This window comes from Gasterosteus aculeatus, chromosome 6 (genome assembly GCF_964276395.1).
Source record: "Gasterosteus aculeatus chromosome 6, fGasAcu3.hap1.1, whole genome shotgun sequence".
In the NCBI taxonomy this organism is placed as follows: domain Eukaryota; kingdom Metazoa; phylum Chordata; class Actinopteri; order Perciformes; family Gasterosteidae; genus Gasterosteus; species Gasterosteus aculeatus.
In genome coordinates, this window is record NC_135693.1 from 4611240 (window position 1) to 4630050 (window position 18811).

An 18811-nucleotide genomic window follows, 5' to 3' on the forward strand; every position below is an offset into this window, starting at 1 on the left:
AGACACCACAGATAATGTGATGACCAGTCTGTCACATATCTATTTTAATTAAAGTAAGCGGTATTGGAGAACTTTGACTTTCTTTCCTCCTCCCTTTTGCTCCTCCTGTCTCTAGGACTCATTCAAACAACAATAACAACAACAAGCTCAACAGAAGCTGCAGGATTCAAAGGACATAAAACATGAAACTTTAGTGATGTTTTCAGACTGCATCTATATTAACCAGGGTTAGTGTTAACATAAAGGTACAACCAGTGAGATCATGACAAAGTCATCATCAAACAGACTTTTTCCTTCTCGCAATAAACTCTACCTTTCACAGGCAGTGGGAGCTCAATGCTATTTCTTTTATAAACTTTGAAATCCAAACTTGTACCATATTTAACTTTGTGTAGCAAATTACATAGAAATATGGAGAATAATGACAGCAAAAAAAACAATTAAATAAATAAGTATAGAATATGTTGTAAGTGGTCATGGTTTATATTACAATCTAGCTTGGAGTGATATGATTTTTGTTATAGTATGTATTAAGTTGTAAGGAGAAATGCAAAAAAAAGTTGAATGTGCCAACAGACGCTCAGTATCTATTTTTGGAGACATGAGGTGAGTAGACATATTGCACATTTGTATTGTTTATTGGAACATAATCAAATAATAACAACATGATAACACTCATTAGTTTACATAATCATCTTCTACAGAGATTGCTGTGGTCTGACAGGGACAAGGTCACAATCTACATGAAGTCTCATGTCCTTACGCTGGAGTAGCACACACTAGTTGATATCTTTCATGTAAAAAAAGAAACAAATAAAACTGTTCACTCATTGTGTCTGTGGTACTTTTTCTTTGGCAAGAACAGCCTTAAAACGTCTATCGGGAGAAACACAAAACGGACGATGCTCCAAAGTAGAAACTTTACATTTTTAACAACAAGTTAAGCCTTTTGCTTTCTTCCACTCCATCCCAGCTGTCTACAGCGGGAGAGGGTGAAGACGTCCCCTTTCAATTCCTGGGCCGGAACAAGATCTTCACAGTCGCACTTTAATAATTGGAGGCTATTGTAGAAGCGGTACAGGCACTTAAAAGACATTGACACTGGCATACAATCTGGTACAATAGTCATGCAGTGATACAACTTGGCCCACATGACCCGTGAGGTAATAATTAACATACTGACGAGCTGAATGAAGCGTGGTCTACATCAATCCTGCCGCTTCTGCAGCAAAAAGACCCCAGTTTTACACATTGAATACCCGTGCAACAGAAATAAAAAGGGACCCAACTTTAGCATCAGATTGTATATGTACAGTTTTATAGAAATATACACATCTACTAATTAGTCATCTTTTCTACAGTGTTGGTTTGTCTTTAGCTATCGAGCTTGTCCACAGCTTTTGCGGGTGAAGGCAAAGCCATCCAGTTTGCATAAACACTATCATTGGCATATCTTGTAAAGACTGGATTAGTGGCATCATGTCTGTTGAGTGGTACCGGGCTCTTCTCAGGCCAGTTGGGGTATGACATGCCTAAAAACGAGAACATATCATTTGTCTGCACTCAGTGAAAGATTAACAGCGTGCAGACAGTAAGGCTTTCACATCAAACTCTCTAGTGTCCGTCTCTGAAGGTCCTGATTCGAAGAGTGTTGGCTTTATGTTTTTATGATTGTATAATTTACTAGTTTCGTGTATCAAGGCTCATATTTTGACCTGCGACTACGTTGATGTTGAGGTTCAGGATTGCGGGTGGACCATAAGTAACGAGACTAATGCGTTCCTTATTTTAAATGAATGCCACTCGAGAGTTGTGTTCAAAAGCCTTACTGTTCCTCTGTTCAGCATTGTGAAATCATTATGGATAGGTAGCTAATATACATTAGAAAGTCAGAAAATTCAAGGCAATCTGAAATAAAAAAAACAGGGACCTGTTTCAAATGTTGCACATTGTTTCTTCCAATGTCAACAAATAATGGAATGGTGACAATGTGAATGTGATGGAGTGACGAAATGTCTACAAATAAAATGCAGATGAAGCATGAGAACGAGCAGTGCCATATAAATTAGAATGAAGGGTATTCTCAATATTAACAATTAGCAAACTTTTGGTCGGCATTCATGTACATTAGAAGCAGGTCCAAGTAAAACACAGAAGTCAAGACACAAGATCTTTTTCTCACTGAGTCTCTCATTTGCGATGAAATGGGAGACGCGTCAGCGTTAATCAGCAGAAGGCATGCCGAGGTTACAGTCACGCACACTACGGAAAGCCAATCACAACTTGCCAAAAAAGAGAGCTTGTGTTGTGTGTCCTGTTTCTAAAATCTAGTAAATGCGTGGGAGATTCTACCATAGAGCTTGTTTTCAATCCATGTGGAGGGGAGGGTTCGAGGGAGAGGGGCGTTATTACAGTCCACTAGTGGGGTGTCCTCTTCAGAGAGGGCGTCGTCGTACAGCAGGGCATCGGCTGGCGTGGACGCTGCGAGGTCCAGGTAATCCTGACAAGAGCAGACGCAGGTGGGATTAGGCCGATTAGTGAGGGGAGGAATCACAGCGCGGTGACGTCTACTCACAAAGGTGCAAGTGCTGTCTGCCGTGGCATCAAGAGACATGGCCACTAGCTCTTCCTTTTTTTACAACAGCGAAGAACTGGCCCGCTGAACCGTGGGCCGTCTGCGTTCCCTTGTCCTTAAATGTTTTATATTTAGCCTCGCTTCAACAGCAGAGGCCCGGCTGGTATACATGCTTTGTGATTAAGCGGACCAAGCCTACACTTTAGGATCTTTACAGGCACTAATTACGGTATCCAAAGCCTTTGGTAAGACAGGCAGATCATAGAGCAAAAACAGCAGCGTCAGGCCTCATGTGTGTTTGTGTCTTCAAACAGCAAAACCAACAGTACACAAAGTCAACCGGAGCTGATATACTGCTTTGGGGCAGCTGCAAATCCCAAAGTTGTTGCAATTGTCTTCGAAAGAGGCTGATTAATAGATCCTGCTTTCCCATTGAAGAATACAAACAACTTATATCACTGTATTGTGTAGCTTTGTCATACCCGACTTTTCACCATCATCTTCTCCAGTTCTTTGCTGATGTCTGTGAACGTCTGCCTCTTTTCTGATTCTTGTTTCCAGCAGCGAAGCATGAGATTATACCTGAGGAGGAGAAAGAATAAGCGTCATTTCTGTGACTGTCTGAATGAGGTGGAGGGAGTTATTGCACCCAGAGGAGATGCTGCAGAGCGACAGATCAGGGCTCACATTTCCTCCGAGCAGTTCTCCGGCCGCTCCATCCTGTAACCGGTCTTGAGTAGGTTGAAGAGGCGTTCAGGAGCGATACCTGGGTATGGATTTCCTCCCAGTGTCACTATCTCCCATAGCAGGACACCAAAGGACCAGCTGCAAGAAAACCACAAGGGCTTATAGGAATATTCCAATAAATAGAGAATGGAATGATAATTGCTTACAGGATAATTCAACATATTTCCCAACATGATAAATGATTTCATGAAATGTTTATTGTACTCACACGTCACTTTGCGTTGTGTAAATGTGATCGAACAAGGACTCTATTGCCATCCATTTGACGGGTATACGGCCCTGGAGGTGAGGAAGAGAGTGTTTTCAAGGCTCTTGTAAGGAAACTAGAATGAATGCTTTTCTATCTTTATGGCACTTTACCTTGCTCCTCTTAACATATGAGTCCTCTTCGTACACGTCTCTGGAGAGGCCAAAGTCTGAGATCTTCATCTTTCGCCCTTCGGCTACCAGAACGTTTCGCGCTGCGAGGTCCCTGTGAACGAGCTGTCGCACCAAAAGCCTCAATTAAACACATCGCGCCGTGAGTGGCTTCAACTGTGATCAATGTTTAAACCTATTTTGTCAAGAAACACCACAACCAACATCTCGACCGTCCATCATTTACTGACGTTTCAACTGCTTTCATCTCTTATACTTCAAACGAAATCTGTCAGCAGTTTCCACTCAGCCCTTAAAAACAAAAAATCTAACAACCTCTTTCAGAACTTTCTACTCACGGTATTCGAAACCGACTGAAACTGCAAATGTTCCAGTATCTTAAGTAATTAAATATCTGAAATGTCTTAACTGCAGAACTTCCACAGCAAGCACACATATTTATTTTAGTTGGAGCGAGTTGTTCAAATACCTTCATTTCGGCCAGGTACTGCATGCCTCTGGAGATCTGCCACGCGAAGGAGATCAGGTCCCCCATGGTGAGCGCCCGGTCGTCTGGGTTCTCCAGGTAGCTGGAGTTCCGGTTGGCGTCCCTCCCCATGTAGCTCGGGCCGACCTTGCGGCTCTCGCGCAGGAAGTTGCGGAGTGACCCGTACTTGGCATATTCCACGATCAGATGCAGTGGACCTATTCAGGTAAATGCAGCAGTTAGAGGCCACGTCCAACACACACACTCTGGAGTAGGATATTCGGGATGCCTTTACCGTCCTGACTGCACGCTCCGTACATCTTTATGACGTGCGGGTGGTTGACTTGCTTCAGTAAAGTGAATTCTGACATCAGGTCACGCAGCTCACTGTGAGAGGCGTTTTCTGTCACGGAGCAAGAGAACGGATCGTAACGCTGAATCCATTCATCTCTTTGGACATTCACTTCTCATATATCACCCCTACTTCCCCACCTTGTCTGGCCTCTTGCTGGCTCGCCTTACCTTTAAGCATTTTCACAGCCACAGTGGTGTAACCTGCTTTTCCTTTCAGCCTGAATGCCGTTGCCTTGACAACTTTCCCAAACTCTCCTTCGCCCAAAGTCTTGCCGAGTACCAGGTTTTTACGAGGAAACTCCCACTTAGGATCCTCCTGTTGAAAAACAAACGAGCATTGATGACTTCCTCAGTTTAAAATGTTGAGCAGCGGAAACGTCGGTCACAGGCCGAAAGAAGCAGCTCACCGGTATTTTAAAGGTCTCTGTCTCGATGGAGTCCTGCGAGCCGCGGCGAAGGTTGTTTGCAGGGAAGCTGATGGGGTACCCCTGAGCTGGCCGGCGGAAGGTCATCTCAGCGGAGGCGATGGGGGGCTTAGGCGAGTTCTTGTGGTACCGGTGGAGGAAGTACGAAGACAGGAGGATGGAGACGATGAAGGAGAGGAGCAGCGCCGTGGCGATGATGGTCTTACACATGTCGTCACATTTCGCCTCTGGGGGATTTCAAGAAAGTAGCGTCTATTTCTGGTTCATTTTTTAGATGACATGATTGAGGAACCTCTCAGAGTCTGTATTTTGCTTTAATGTCGACAGTTTACGATTTACAACAACGCACCCGGAATATCTTCCTTCTCACAAAAGCATCTCTCAGAGTAGCAGTAGCAGGTTCCGTATCCAGCCTGGATCCCGTTCCTCAAGCCCCGTTCATGACCTCCGGTAACAGTTTCCTCTTCAGAGACAAAATAATTAATAAATAAATCATCCTGTTCATTTGAATTTAACATCAAACAAAATGTCCTGTAACTGTTAGTTACACGTTTTCGCAGAATTCCATCAGCGTAATAAAAAGCAAGGCTTGTGTTTCTTACTTGTGCAGTCTTGAGGACATATTGACGCATCTTTGCTTTCAACTGCATCACAAAAGCTATCCGGACATGTCCGCAGGTCCGGGGAGCAGGTTGAGTAATTTTCAGAAATTCCTGAAACAATAGGAGGCAGGAGAGAAAAACCTAGCTGTGAAAACGACACCAGATGACAAACATACAGTGCTTGTAATTATGAAAATAAAGAGCACATGGTTCTTGGTTCCAGTTGAATCACTCCATGGTCACATGGTTAGTATGAACATAAGCCAATGATGTTTGTGTGTTCGTTAAATCAAACGTACCTTTCTCAGTGCCTTGCCTCCACTGGCATCTCCCTGTCGTTGCCCCGAGGCCTCGGACCGACTCGCAGTCTCCTCGCCGTCTGTTTTCTGCACAGGACAGGTACGGCTGGCTTTCCTGACTGGCTTTGTTTGCTATGTACCAAAGACACACATAGCCGAATATTCAAGAGACGGCTCAGATGTCATAGTCATGTGAGGACTAAACCTTTTCTTTTTAAAAGCTGATGAAATGGACCTTGACTGTTCCAGCCTCACCATCCAGTATGATGTGTATTTGCGTGCTGGCCTCGAGCTGTGTGTGCTCCTCCTCGGCAACCACCAGGTACTGCAGGTCCTGGCACTCTGGCCTGCACAGCACCTCCGAGTCGTTCACATAGAGCAATCCCCACATGTCGTCCGGGGCCTGGGTGATGCTGATGGCTGCATAGCAGGACTGCACGTCGGCAGACGCGTTCTTATCAGGCACCTGGAGCCGGTATGTGACCCTGAAGCCATCAAAGCGGTGGCAGTTTTCCACACAGACTCTGCCGACCTGAGGGGAGACGGGACGAGAGATTTAAAAGACAACCGGTAGTTTAAGACCGAGGTTGGCATAATGCAAACAGCTTTACTGCATTGTAGAGATACTGCTTCACGAATAACACCTCAGTGGGCCAGCAGATGGCAGCCTCATCATGTTTAACACTGTGAAAACCTTTTTGAAGTGGTTTGAAGGGCTAGGATTTTCTCAATAGCGAATAGAAATAAGTGTTAAATCCTTTTGGGATCAAGTCCAAAAGTTACATCAATGGGTGTTATTGTACAGAAGGGTTTCATGCTCAGTTGTATTGTTATGTATTGCTTCCCAGGACAATCCTTTTTTCAAATCTTTCAGCATTGAGGAAATCCTGATCTCCTCGGCGGAACATCTAATTAAATGGAGCTGATGTGATGTAAACAGGTGCGGCTCATCCAGCTGAGACCTTTTTGATTTTTAGTTAATACATTAAAATGTAAGCATGTCTACCTACACTTTAAGACAACAGCAGACTAAACCGAGAGTAATAGATTGGTATGATAGGCAGTCAGGAGTACCTGCGCGTAGAAAGAGGCTCTGCGGGCCAAAGGGAACATGTGGGTGACGTTGGCGAAGCGGATGTGGACGGGTAAGATGGTGACGTTGAAGTGCAGCAGCACTGTTCCTTCCAGGCCGGGGTAGGTGGTGTCATTTACCAGGTAGTCGAGCTGCAGGGTGCGGTTCTCAGTCACATACAGGTTCCTCTTCAGGACCAGCTCTAAAATCAAGAACCAAACATGTGTGAAAAACGAAAGTGCTCATAAACGCAGATGGTTTGCATTAGCGCCAGGTTTACTTACGGTAGTCGTGGACGGTCTCTCGAATCCCACCAAGAGCTGCTTTCTTTTCACTGAAGGTGCCTTTTATGGCAAAGGTTTCCTTTACCCATGGGTCATTATTGAGCAAGGTCCCCACATACTTATTCTGACTCTGGTCTATGGGGTAGACGGGGGTTAAATCCCTGTCAAAGACAAACAAGCCCCCAAAGGAGCCCCCCTGAAGAAGAGAGAAAGAAGAAATGTGAAGAAGGTCAAATCAGCCAACATTGGCTATAGATCAGATCCGTCATATCGGCCTCCTCACCTTGGTCCGATTGAAGCTGATGATAACATCCGCTGTGTCCGTTGCATTCACGTACGGCGCATTGTCGTCCTCATCGTCGACGAACACATCCAGCGAAGTTTCCACCTTGGTGATGAGCGTCTCAGTCCGGACTGTGCAAACCAGCAGGAGTCGGTAGCATTCGCTCTCCTCGCGGTCCAACGGAGCCGTGACCACCAGCTCTGTGGTGTTCTCGTTCACAGCAAACGGCGCTGGAGTATCTGCAGACAAGAGGAACAACCAAGGTCAGGCGTGTATGTGTATACGGCCACCACGCTGTGGGTCTCACGTGTACAATACTGAGTCAGAGCTGGTTTGCCAGTGATTTAGACTTAACAGTCGCCATGGTGATTGTCAGCTAAAATGCTAACTAGTTTAACACAAGTCGATAGTTAAAAAAGTGTTAAAAAATGATCATATTTGCCTTAAGTTTACTAACTTATACACTATACCGGTCAGACTAGTAGTGCAGAATACCTGGATGAAGTTATGACTTGTTGCTTTTGAATTCAACTGTCAATTTGTCAAGAAATAATGTGCGATTTCATGTTGCACGAGTCACAAAGTGCAAGTGTCCAACCTGATTCCACGTTGTAGGTGATGGTGTAGTTGGGGCAGACGTTGAGTCTGGTGAGACGCCTGAGTTGCCGTAGAGCCCCGGGGAACCGGTTCTCCATGATGTGGGGGTTGGAGGTGTCTCTGTGAGGGAAGCACAGCTCCTTCATATCCGTCTGAGCACACTGAGGCATCGTGGCATTGACAAAGTCCAGGGTGATCCGAGGGGAGTTTCGGATGCAGTGGGACTTCCTGGTGAAGGTCGGTATCACCATGGCAAGCAGGAACAACTTCTTCACAGACCATGAGTGTTCTGACGGGAAAAACAGCCGAGACAAAATCAGGCGCCGTTTTAATCTCAGACAGCTCTTTTTCATGACTAAGCACATTTTTTTTGCCTCTATGCAATTAGCATTATCATCCTGAGGGCAGAGACCTGAACAGGGAGCCAAAGTATTATGCAAAAGGGATAAACGTCAAGACACTGATTCACTCTTGTGTGTGGGGCACACTGACAAAAACTGTGCATTGCCGTAAAAACGGTCGCATCCAACTCACGTAGCGAGGCGAAGTCGCTCTCTTCCAGGGTTTTGTTCAAGGACAGTGTTCCCGTGTTGATGTCAAGATTGAACCAGGAGCTGTAGGCCGGACGTCTGAGTGGGTTTGTCCAGCACAGGTAGAAATGCGAGCGCTCGGAGTCGCTGTCCAGCATGGCGTGGACCTGCAGGATCGGCGTCCCTGCCAGCTGGCCAACATACACCGTCTCAGTGTACTCATTCTGAGGGAAGTACAGCCCCGTCGCTCCTGCGGAAAGAAGAAATTACCAGATGTTAAAGAGCGGGCGGCCAAGGGAGTCACAGAGGGGTTTAGTTTTATCCCGTCTAAGGGAAACATTGTGATTACTGAAAATAAGCTGTGACAGTAGATAATAACCTGAGTATTATTACGGTGCAGGATAACAGCAGTTATCATCTCTTTCTGGGTATTTAACTGTGAGAACAATGCTCACTGATAATGCTGTCTGGCCACTGAATGGAAATAACACATACATGGAATACGACCGAGCCTCCCCCCCGTAAGGACTGTCATCTGTTAGCGGATATTGAAAGTAGGGCTCAAATGACACTTATGCAGCTCTTTTAATGAACGTCTCATACGGTCAATAACATGTGGTTTCCGATTCTCCTTGTATTCACCTTGAAAAGTTTAATTACAAGGGATAACACGATATGGAGGAGAGATGAATCATTACCTGTCAAGGGGGGGTGTGGTTTAGAATGTGTGCGTGTGTGTTGTGGAAATCCATAAAGGGCTATAGGCGGCTATGTGTTTTACAGGAAAGTGGAGATGTGAGGTTTCCTCCTGTAATTATATCCCTGTTATGTTCCTCTTTGACGACGGTAGGCAACCATTTAGGGAGCGCACTAATGTCATTAGCAGACAGCAAAACTGGATTTTCTATTTCTGTTGGTGCAGTTGAGGCATCGGCTCTGGTTTCAGACATTGATTTAATTTCGCGGGGGTTGGATGACAGGAGGCCGAGCTGATGGATAAAATGTGGCCGTCCTTCCTGAAGGATGGAGATACACTCAGGGAGGCTGCAGCCCTTTTTATTAAAAGTGATCCTGAGACAAGAACAAACAACGGACCATTTGTTTTTTAAAATCTTGCTGGGGCAGTTTCAGGAGACTTACTATTATGACTTATTTTTCTATATCGTCCCCAACATGAATAACTAGAGTCATTCATGATGACAAATGATTTTGGTATTTAGACATGATAGACATCACCCCAAAAAGTTCCATCAGGATGTGATCAATCCCCTGTCTTGGTTGCACCGGTTGAGTAATAAAATATATTTTATGATGATGTCAGAAAAGGTTTAAAAAAAGCTGAGAAAGCCTGAAAATAATGTGAAAATGAGAATATGACAAGAAATATAATGGGCAGGCACTGAAATAAGTCATTCATCAATGTTGTATCTTTTTAAATGAAAGTCTTCACTATGTTTGACAGATCTGAAAAGTTCTTCCTAGAACAGGGAAATAGATATTCACCAGCAAAGAAACGAGGTTAATCAAATTGGCTATGTTTGTTTCCTGAGTTGCATAACAGAGGATATCTTTCAAAGTTAATTTAACATGGAGATTTCAAACAAGACCAAAACATCATGAAAAGATAACCTGAAGGTTCCTGGTAAAAAAACAAGGATTGTACAAGGGATTGTTTAGTCGGATAAAAAGAAAAAAACTCATGTCTTACTCAAAAAAATGTAGCTTCTCTTTATCTCGCATTACAAAACAGGGGAAATCGGCGGTAGGACCGTCTGACACGGGGGGCACCGATAGAATATTAGAGGAAACACAGTGCAACATTGTAGGACCTTTAGAGACAGACTGAATCATTGGCATTGGATGGCTTTTCTATAGTAGTAGGCCTACAACATGGATGCATGCTGTGAAAACACTTCAAATGCAACTCTTAAGAATTAATAAAAGATATACTTCAAAGAGCAAAATAACTGAATTTTGTCTTTTTGTGTGAGAAAATAAAAGAATTAATTGTAAACAAGCATGCAGCCTCAACATGTACTTCAAAGAGCCATCAGAGGGTGCCATTATCTCACTGCCAAAGGCTCAGTTTATCATCATAATACATTATTAGCCTAATGCTTGTCTTAATTTCATAAGATGCTAAAGATGTTGGATTAAATTGTTTTTTTTTAACAAGGTACAAATATACTCATCTCAACACTGTGTGTTCTATTAATAGAGAAATGAATCAGACTTCCTACACATGAAACCGCCATGAATCAAACGGAGCGGATGGCAGCACCTTAACAAATAGAGCTACAGGATTGAACATGTGAACCAGTGACGGCTGAGTGTATTTATGAATGCCGGCATCGGCTCAAAGCCAAGGCCACTGGACCCCAACACAACACAATTTGTCTATATCATTCAAAATTAAATTTCTTTCCAGGACTGAAGCCAACAAAAAGCAAGCAAGTTTATATCAAAACTAATTAATTGAATGGATCGAGCAGGTCTCTCTAAACAAATGGCATCTTTGCTCTGTGTATCCATGATGAGGGTTTTCCAGAAGTATGACTCATTAGCTCCCTTAAATGATGCGCAAGAATTACAGAAATACAGAAATCATAACGACATTTCATCCCTGATGACCACTCAAGAAAACGATTGAAACTAATAATACTGAAACGGAGCACTAATACCAGAACACTGAAACGTGTCCTTTACAGATTATGCCGTATACGTGTTCAATACGTTGTCTTTGACCCCCCATTACTCAAAGTGTGTAAATATTAAAACCGCCAGCAGACCTTTTACTGCCGTCAAACACCAATAAAACCGATGGTTAGCCGCCATATACATTTCTTCAAAAAGCCAGGGTAAGTAATTTAGTAAATAAGCCAGTGTTTGAGGGGAGCACTCAATCTGTGTTTACAAAATATATCATGCACTCCTGAGTAGATATACTGAAAATGAACTCATACGTTGCTTATTTGGCGACAACCACAACAGAAAATAACCTTCACTCGTCTACACACGTATGCCTTTGACGGCGGCAGTTTTCCCTGAGTTAATTACGGCCTGTGTCAGTTCCGTTTCATATTCTAAACTGTGGAAGGACAAAAAGGACACGCGCTCATCACAAAGTCTGCAGCCATGTGCTCAGTCAGCCACAGACCACAGTGTGTCTGGGACTGAGCCGATAGGGTGAGACGCCCTCCCCGTTGTCCCAGACAAAGACAGGAACTCAATTAGCTCAATGCGTGCTCCGCCTGATAGATTTACCAGCTATGAGCTCATGTGGTAGACTAACCCGCAGCTTGCGCCTGCCTCTGTGAATGAAATAAAAACGTGGATCCCCCAGCCAGACGTCCTCGGTGAGCCTCCTTGTCAACGGCAGGAGGAGTGCAGGATTTTTTCCCCCCCTCTATTCCCGCTGCTGGTACGACTGGAGCTGTGGGAGATCAGCCCGGTGCCCTTTCTCTCCCAAGGTCAACGTGCGCTGCATCTGCCCCTGGTAACGACCCACTGAAGAGGGCCTGTATCTGGCAGCAGACCAATCAATAACCTTACTAATCAACAGTGATGCTGATTGTTTTCCACTGATGAGACCGACGGGGAGAACGGCCGATGGCCGCATGTGTGCAATCATCTCTGCGGTACGTCATATGGACCCTTTTGTTCCGCGTTGTGTTCATTTCGCAGCCCCAGTTTAGTCATTCATATCCACATTTTCAAATAATCCATCAACTATTACGGAGTAGCTGCAGCGTATCAAGGTGAAACAAACACAAAATAAATCATAATCACTCTGAAACCTCCAAAGATGTAACAGTAATGTGAATGAGTCTCATTAAGGATCAATTCACTAGAAATCTGCACGTTTAGCTCATTCACTTACATACGATGGCTTTTATTGATCACTAGGTTTGGAAATCTCTCCCTCTTGGTTTCCCGTGCCAGTATGCATGATCAAATCTCATTTCACGCTGGATCTACAACCTGAATTTAGCATTGTCCTGATTGAGGTTACAAACAATACGGCATAATTAGGAAATAAAGTAATATCCTGTTATGATGACACAGTCATCAAACCTTTCATCAGAGTAATACGATATCTGATCTGGGTTGGAAGGAGGTAGTCAGGCTCCAGGTAGATTACTCAGGTTACCATGAAGCATACCGTAACATAATAATCAATTACTCGAAAATGTAATCCAATTAGTCCTCAGAGAATACACAAGCTAAGATCCAATGAACCCTGTTCATCAGTCATCAAGGAATCTAATAGAACATCTCCTGAGGGAGGAGCTGCATGTACAAATTCAGTTTCAGGATTCCTGGGGGAGTGACAGTGGCATCAAAAATTGAAATCCGTATCCATATTAAGGAACATCTTGGAGCTCCTGACTGAGTTTGACGCAGTGGTCATTAGCCTGCTTTGATAAAACCTTTTGATTGTCATGACAACGATGGTAAAAAGCCATCGGATTAACCGACATGGACACAGAGGCAGACAAAGACCTCGTCAAATATTCACCACTACAAGATATCATGCAGGACCTAAACGAAAAATAGCCCTGTGTAGATGATGAGCCTCGTGCTGCTGCTACTTGTGTGTGTGTGTGTGTGTGTGTGTGTGTGTGTGTGAGCACATCAGGATCCACAGTGAGTCTGATGGGTTACAGTACGGAAACAAAGGGAAGTCCGTGGCTTCATGGCACAGAACGGATCTTTCAGCACAAAGTGAAGCTCTCTGAGTTTCTGGCACGGGCAGGTGGTGGAAAATCATTTCCTACTTAACGTGAAGGAGCGCACAAAATGGACACAGGGTGACGCCAGGGTGGGGCTGGTGGAGGAGGAGCAGTTACGCAATAACATTCTTACTTTGTCAGAGAGTGGGTCCGAACGAGGTCTGGATTGTTATTTATTTATCATAAATGAGTTGTTCATGTTTAAAGCTGGTACCCTAAGCACCCTTAAAACGATTAAAACGACACCCATCACCCACTTCCACTTCTGCAGTGGCACACGACCGCGATGCATCGAATGAGCTGAGCTCGCTCTTTTGTTTTGCTCATTGTTGTAAGCGGCGGGTCAAACGCAGCTCGCACCGCCAGGCGACTGGAAAATAACTTGTCAAGGTCCATGTGAAACGAGGGGACTAGATGCCCAGAGGGCGAAATTTCAATCAATGTCTCCTTGTCCTTTCACCACAGCAAATTAGATTCTACCCATGCATGAGAGGGAAGTGTGACCCTGAACTGACTAGAGGATCAGACACAGCGCTTTGACAGGTGGGAGCGGCGTCCGTGCAGCGCAAACAGCAGCAGAAGCAACAGTCCCGAGTTAGAGATTAGGGGCGAGGACTCTCAGAGCAAAGGAAGTGATAATCCAGCGGTTGGAGTCCGTCCGTCAGACGTCCTCCTAACAAAATAACACTGGTTTAGATTAATAATAAAAAGTAGGATGATGCATTTACGCCAGAATTTTGTTGATCTTTTTGCAGGGAGGAGAAACAAAGACTCAAAGACAAAGCGTCAAACTTTGAAAGGCTGAAAACGCTGCATCAGTGCTCTGATTGTGATCATCCTTATTGTCCTTTCAGGGACAGCGAGGCTCACGGCGAGATGGATGGAGGGATGCTGAGGCAAGTTGTTGTGTGCCACAGTTTTATACAGAAAGCAATAAACTAAGACCCCAAAAATATATACCCTGTGCCAATTCCATAGACGAGTAGTTAAATGATTTAGTTTTTAGAGAATCACAACAACGCTGTTTACGTAATTAAATGTAAGAGATAAACTCTAGAACAAAGAACTTGTCTTCTGATGTTTTCCAATTATTCTAAAAGAGACCTAGTGACAGCAAGACTAGATCATTGACGAGATTTATAAGGCCTTGATAGGCAGCACAAGACAGAAGCTTTACTAAATCATATAATGTAATAAGGAGCTAAATCAAATAGCAGCATATATCAAATGAGATTTATAGGTCTGTTCCTTCTCAAACGGAAAAGATGCTGATGAAAGTCATCATTCTAAGGAGGAGGAGGCACAGTGGTTATCACCACTTGGTTAAGGTTTCAAAGGTCAAAGGGTGAAGCAGGGTCAACGCTACGGCAGCAAGGCCACGATGGAAGATAAACGGATCAATGCTTTTATGTGAAAACATCTGTGGCTCTTGTTGAATTGATGGATTACACAGAAGTGTCTGTTAAAAGGATTTGCTGGATTTCAATAAAGGCGTATATCAGGTTCACTTACAGAAGGTATTATGTTATTAGTTTCAATTCTGAACATTTTATTAAACAATCCATAAGACAGCCGCGTTTATTTAAACCAGTCCAAGTCATTAGACCTCCTCAGCCAGCCTCCATGAAAAAGATCCTAGAAAAGCAAACACAAAAATCCATATGCTTCCTCCGAATATGAGAAGTTTAAATGTTAAAAAAGCAACGACGGACCAGAAGACTTCAGGAACTTGGATGACGGCTCTACTTCTTCTGCGTAACTAAGTGAAACGCAGTCACATGTGGAAACGCTGATCGCTCTCATAGTGAACTTCTGATTGCCAATTTCCTCCGTTCGATTACCTCAGCAAGGAACACTAAACTAATGAGTTACCTCCAACTGTGATGATGGGAATTAACCAACACTAACTTTATCTTTTTTTCTACAATCTAACCCTCCCTAGATTCCATCAAATATTTAATAACTTGTATAACGACCTCGCATTAGAGGTTATGTGATACAAAAAGTGCATCGCAACGTGACTCAATTACTTTTATCACATTTATGAAACTCATTTGGAGATTTAACTTTCAAAGGAGTGTACAGAAGGCAACGATCACATTGTTCATGACGTCACCAACATCCTCCAAAGGTGAAATAAATAAAAAATCAGCCGTAACGTATACAGCTAAATCAATCTGATGTGTTGTTCTGAGAGCAGTTAACGTCCGAAGTGCAACCTAAACGCTGTGTGCACTTGTATAACAGGCGATATTTTGCTAAAGAAAACAAACAGCCAGTGTTTGCCTAGAGATAGGAGCAGCTGCTGCACACCTGCCTGCAGCTCGCCTCTTCTCCTCCGTGCAAGTGGAGGTCTTTTGTTGCAGCAAACAGGCAGGTGAGGAGCGCTGCATTTACGTAAGGTGTGGGTTTCAGCACCCGTTTAATTACCATCACCTCCTTGACATATGAAATCGAACTCAACCAACTATGCCCATCCATGAATGTCAGGAGGAAACGCCTGCCACCGCGACAGTAGGCGCAGAACCAGGCAGAGCAGGGATGAAAATGTGTGCAGGAGCATCCGTGTGATGGGAGAATACACACAGAATACACGCGGTGGAAACAGCAATTAATTGCCATTAATACAACTGTAGCACCTTAAAATTGCAGGAAAGTGTTCTGTGGTGCGATTACGCCGGCCTGCAGTTTATTAGGAGTCTAGTTTTTGCAGCCATGGGACCCACTAACATGCAAAAGAACAAAGTCTTCACATCTCAAATCCACTAAAACAATGTGATGATCAATCGTACGCTGGGCTGATAGTCCAAAAACAAATTCAAGGGTTGCACACGACGGCCTATAATTGTCACATTTGACATACTAGCCACACGCTGAGATTTGCACCCTCCCGAGCTATGAGAGACACTTTAAATATAGACGGCAGGGGAGGACAGTGTTGGTACAGTTGTGCTGTGGGATTGTGAGTGGGATTATAATATTATGGTATATGGCCGTAGTCATTTGACTGCAGGTTTCAGTGTGCCATACCACACATAACAGCCAGCACACGTTGCAAGTATCACTTTCTGAAACGTGAAACAATTCCCACTTTGTGCCCGTCTTCTGGGAAAAGCATTAAAACAAAAATGTTGCAATTTAGAAAAGCTATTTAGCTTCACACATGAGCAGTCAATTTCATTTGTAAGTTGCCATCTAGACTTGCTGGCTCGTCTTTTTGCAGCTCAGATATCTTTTGTCTCTGTATTCCTCTCCACCCCCCCCCCCCCCCCCCACCCCCCCAGACTTTTGCAGAGAACCGGACATTTGGTGAATTCAGAGTGCATCCCGAACCCAATGCACTTTATTTCATGCCACAAGTAATTGCCTTTCTAACTGACAGACGATTAAGAGGCGGCTTTAAACAAAAACGAATGCTGTGAGATTAACAGATAATGTCTCAAATGGGATTTAGCACTAAAAAACACATTTTCCTCTTAAACATTGTGTTTTTTTATTTACAAAAATAAGAATTATTAAAGTAAATTTCTTTCAAATAAAGCACCAATAGCCCAAACCATTCTTGAATGCAACGCATATTTAGAACGGAATCTTGTGGCCCCTCATGTGCCCGAGCAGCGGATCTAAAGACGGAGCTCACCTTCCAGCAGCAGCAGCAGCGCGAAGACGTTTCCCCGAGAGAAACCACAACGTGACCCCATATTCACCAACCATAAGTGAAAGTTTCTGAATAAAAACGAGATGGAAAAAAAAGTTCCTCAAAAAGCGACCAACACGCGCGCGCGCTCAACAAAAAAAAAGGAAGAATCAAAAGGTCGCGCAAAGCGGTGAGTGTCGGTGTGCGCGCGGCTCCGGGATGAAATCCTCAGCGTCCCACAGACTGCTGGGCGGACTGGCTCCGTGGATGGATGGATCAGTGGATGGATGGATCAGTGGATGGATGGATCAGTGGTTGGATGGCTCTGTGGTTGGATGGCTCAGTGGTTGGATGGCTCAGTGGCTCAGTGGCTCCGTGGCTCTGTGGCTCTCTGGCCAGGGGGAGGAGGCTCGCTGCTCCTCTGCTTCGCTCCTCACTGCCCCGCTGCTTCCGCACCAGCGGGCTGCACAGCATCTACAGGAAATTTAACAGCAGGTCAGTCACCTCATTAACACTCTGCGGGGGGGGGGAAATTCTGAACAATTATGATTAAATGGTGCGTTTCCAAGGTACAGCCTCTGTGTGCTCATTTATTTATATCATTGCTTCATTAGAATCTGTAACCATTTCGGCATCATTATTTCCAATCTAGTAACACCAGTGACACATTTACCTTAATGGATTCAAACCCTTTCATAAGGTCTATTTCAGTCAACCCAAACCCACTGGCCCGCTAATGCCCCAATATATCACATCAATGAATTATACTTCCCCAAAAAACTAGCAGACATGTCCCGTGTCTGTCTGCCTACACTTTGAGGTCAAAGAACAAAAATCACCTAATATCAGCTGCGTGACTCTGGCCTGAGGTCTGGAGCGGATGTCCGTGGCTAAAGGCCACCGATCAAGGGAGGGATCTCTCTGTGACTGGATGTGTGGAGTGATGCATCGCTGCAGCCTCGGGGCGGGACACCAGTCACTCACACAGCAACCGCTCTCTAATCAATGTCTCGGCATGGGGCAGAACCACTGGGATCACTGGGCCAGAGGGGACAGCAGGGATTCCCACCAAGTGGAAGAAAACACTGCTATTCCATATTTGCACCTGCTGTCTATTGGTCCAATTTATTTGTATCAAAAGGCTGTATATAAAAAGGGAAATACTAGAAGAAAGCACCTTATAATTATACTTAACATATGTACTTCGGGAAATTATTTTGGCTTGTTACCTGCTGCTATACTGAGAAGTGGAAAGTATAATACCCAGATTAGATTAACAATATCATCAGTACCACAGTCCCACAACACTAATTTACCTCCACTAAAACCCAATATATCAATTTTAAAAGAAAGGAAAATCACTTTCTTCCAGATAGAATATTGATTTCAATACGTTTTACAGATAGCGTACCCAAATGTTCACTGTCAATGCTTCTGGCTGTATCAAGGGAGAGTGTGGGGATCATTATGTGATGTAAGATAAGCTGCGCTGTCTGAATTAGTACATCGTATCTGGGATCAAGTTTCCATATGACAGACTCGAGGTATCCTGAGACATATGCTCATTGAGAATCAATACAGGCACGGAAACATTGTGGTATAGTCATGTTATGTGGAACCAGGACATCGTTATCTTATGGGCTTCTATAGAACGGGTTCAGCAGAAATTCTATCTGAAACATAAGCAGAATGTTCTTCATTAATGCAGTCCAAATATTCTCATTTTTATCGGTATTTACAACTTATCGATATGTTTCTAATGGATTTCGAGCTGCTGCAGTTCCTGTAAGTGGCTCATAATGAGTCAGCTAAATGCTTATAGCCAAATA

The 18811-nt window shown here is 44.0% G+C and overlaps 1 protein-coding gene across 1 annotated transcript; it reads right to left on the reverse strand.

The window, feature by feature from the left end:
- Positions 1-619: 619 nt before the first annotated feature.
- ret (ret proto-oncogene receptor tyrosine kinase) lies at positions 620-17933 on the reverse strand. The gene is made up of 21 exons (XM_040177763.2): positions 17822-17933; positions 16986-17456; positions 8617-8862; positions 8084-8371; positions 7486-7724; positions 7203-7398; positions 6921-7120; positions 6102-6378; positions 5847-5978; positions 5548-5658; positions 5295-5408; positions 4928-5172; positions 4689-4836; positions 4462-4569; positions 4170-4384; positions 3683-3805; positions 3531-3601; positions 3263-3400; positions 3058-3157; positions 2353-2500; positions 620-1532 (listed from the first exon to the last, which is right to left on the reverse strand). The coding sequence occupies exons 2-21, from the start codon at positions 17044-17046 to the stop codon at positions 1375-1377; spliced, it is 3318 nt and encodes a 1105-aa protein (XP_040033697.2). The 5' UTR covers positions 17047-17456; positions 17822-17933; the 3' UTR covers positions 620-1374.
- Positions 17934-18811: the final 878 nt, after the last annotated feature.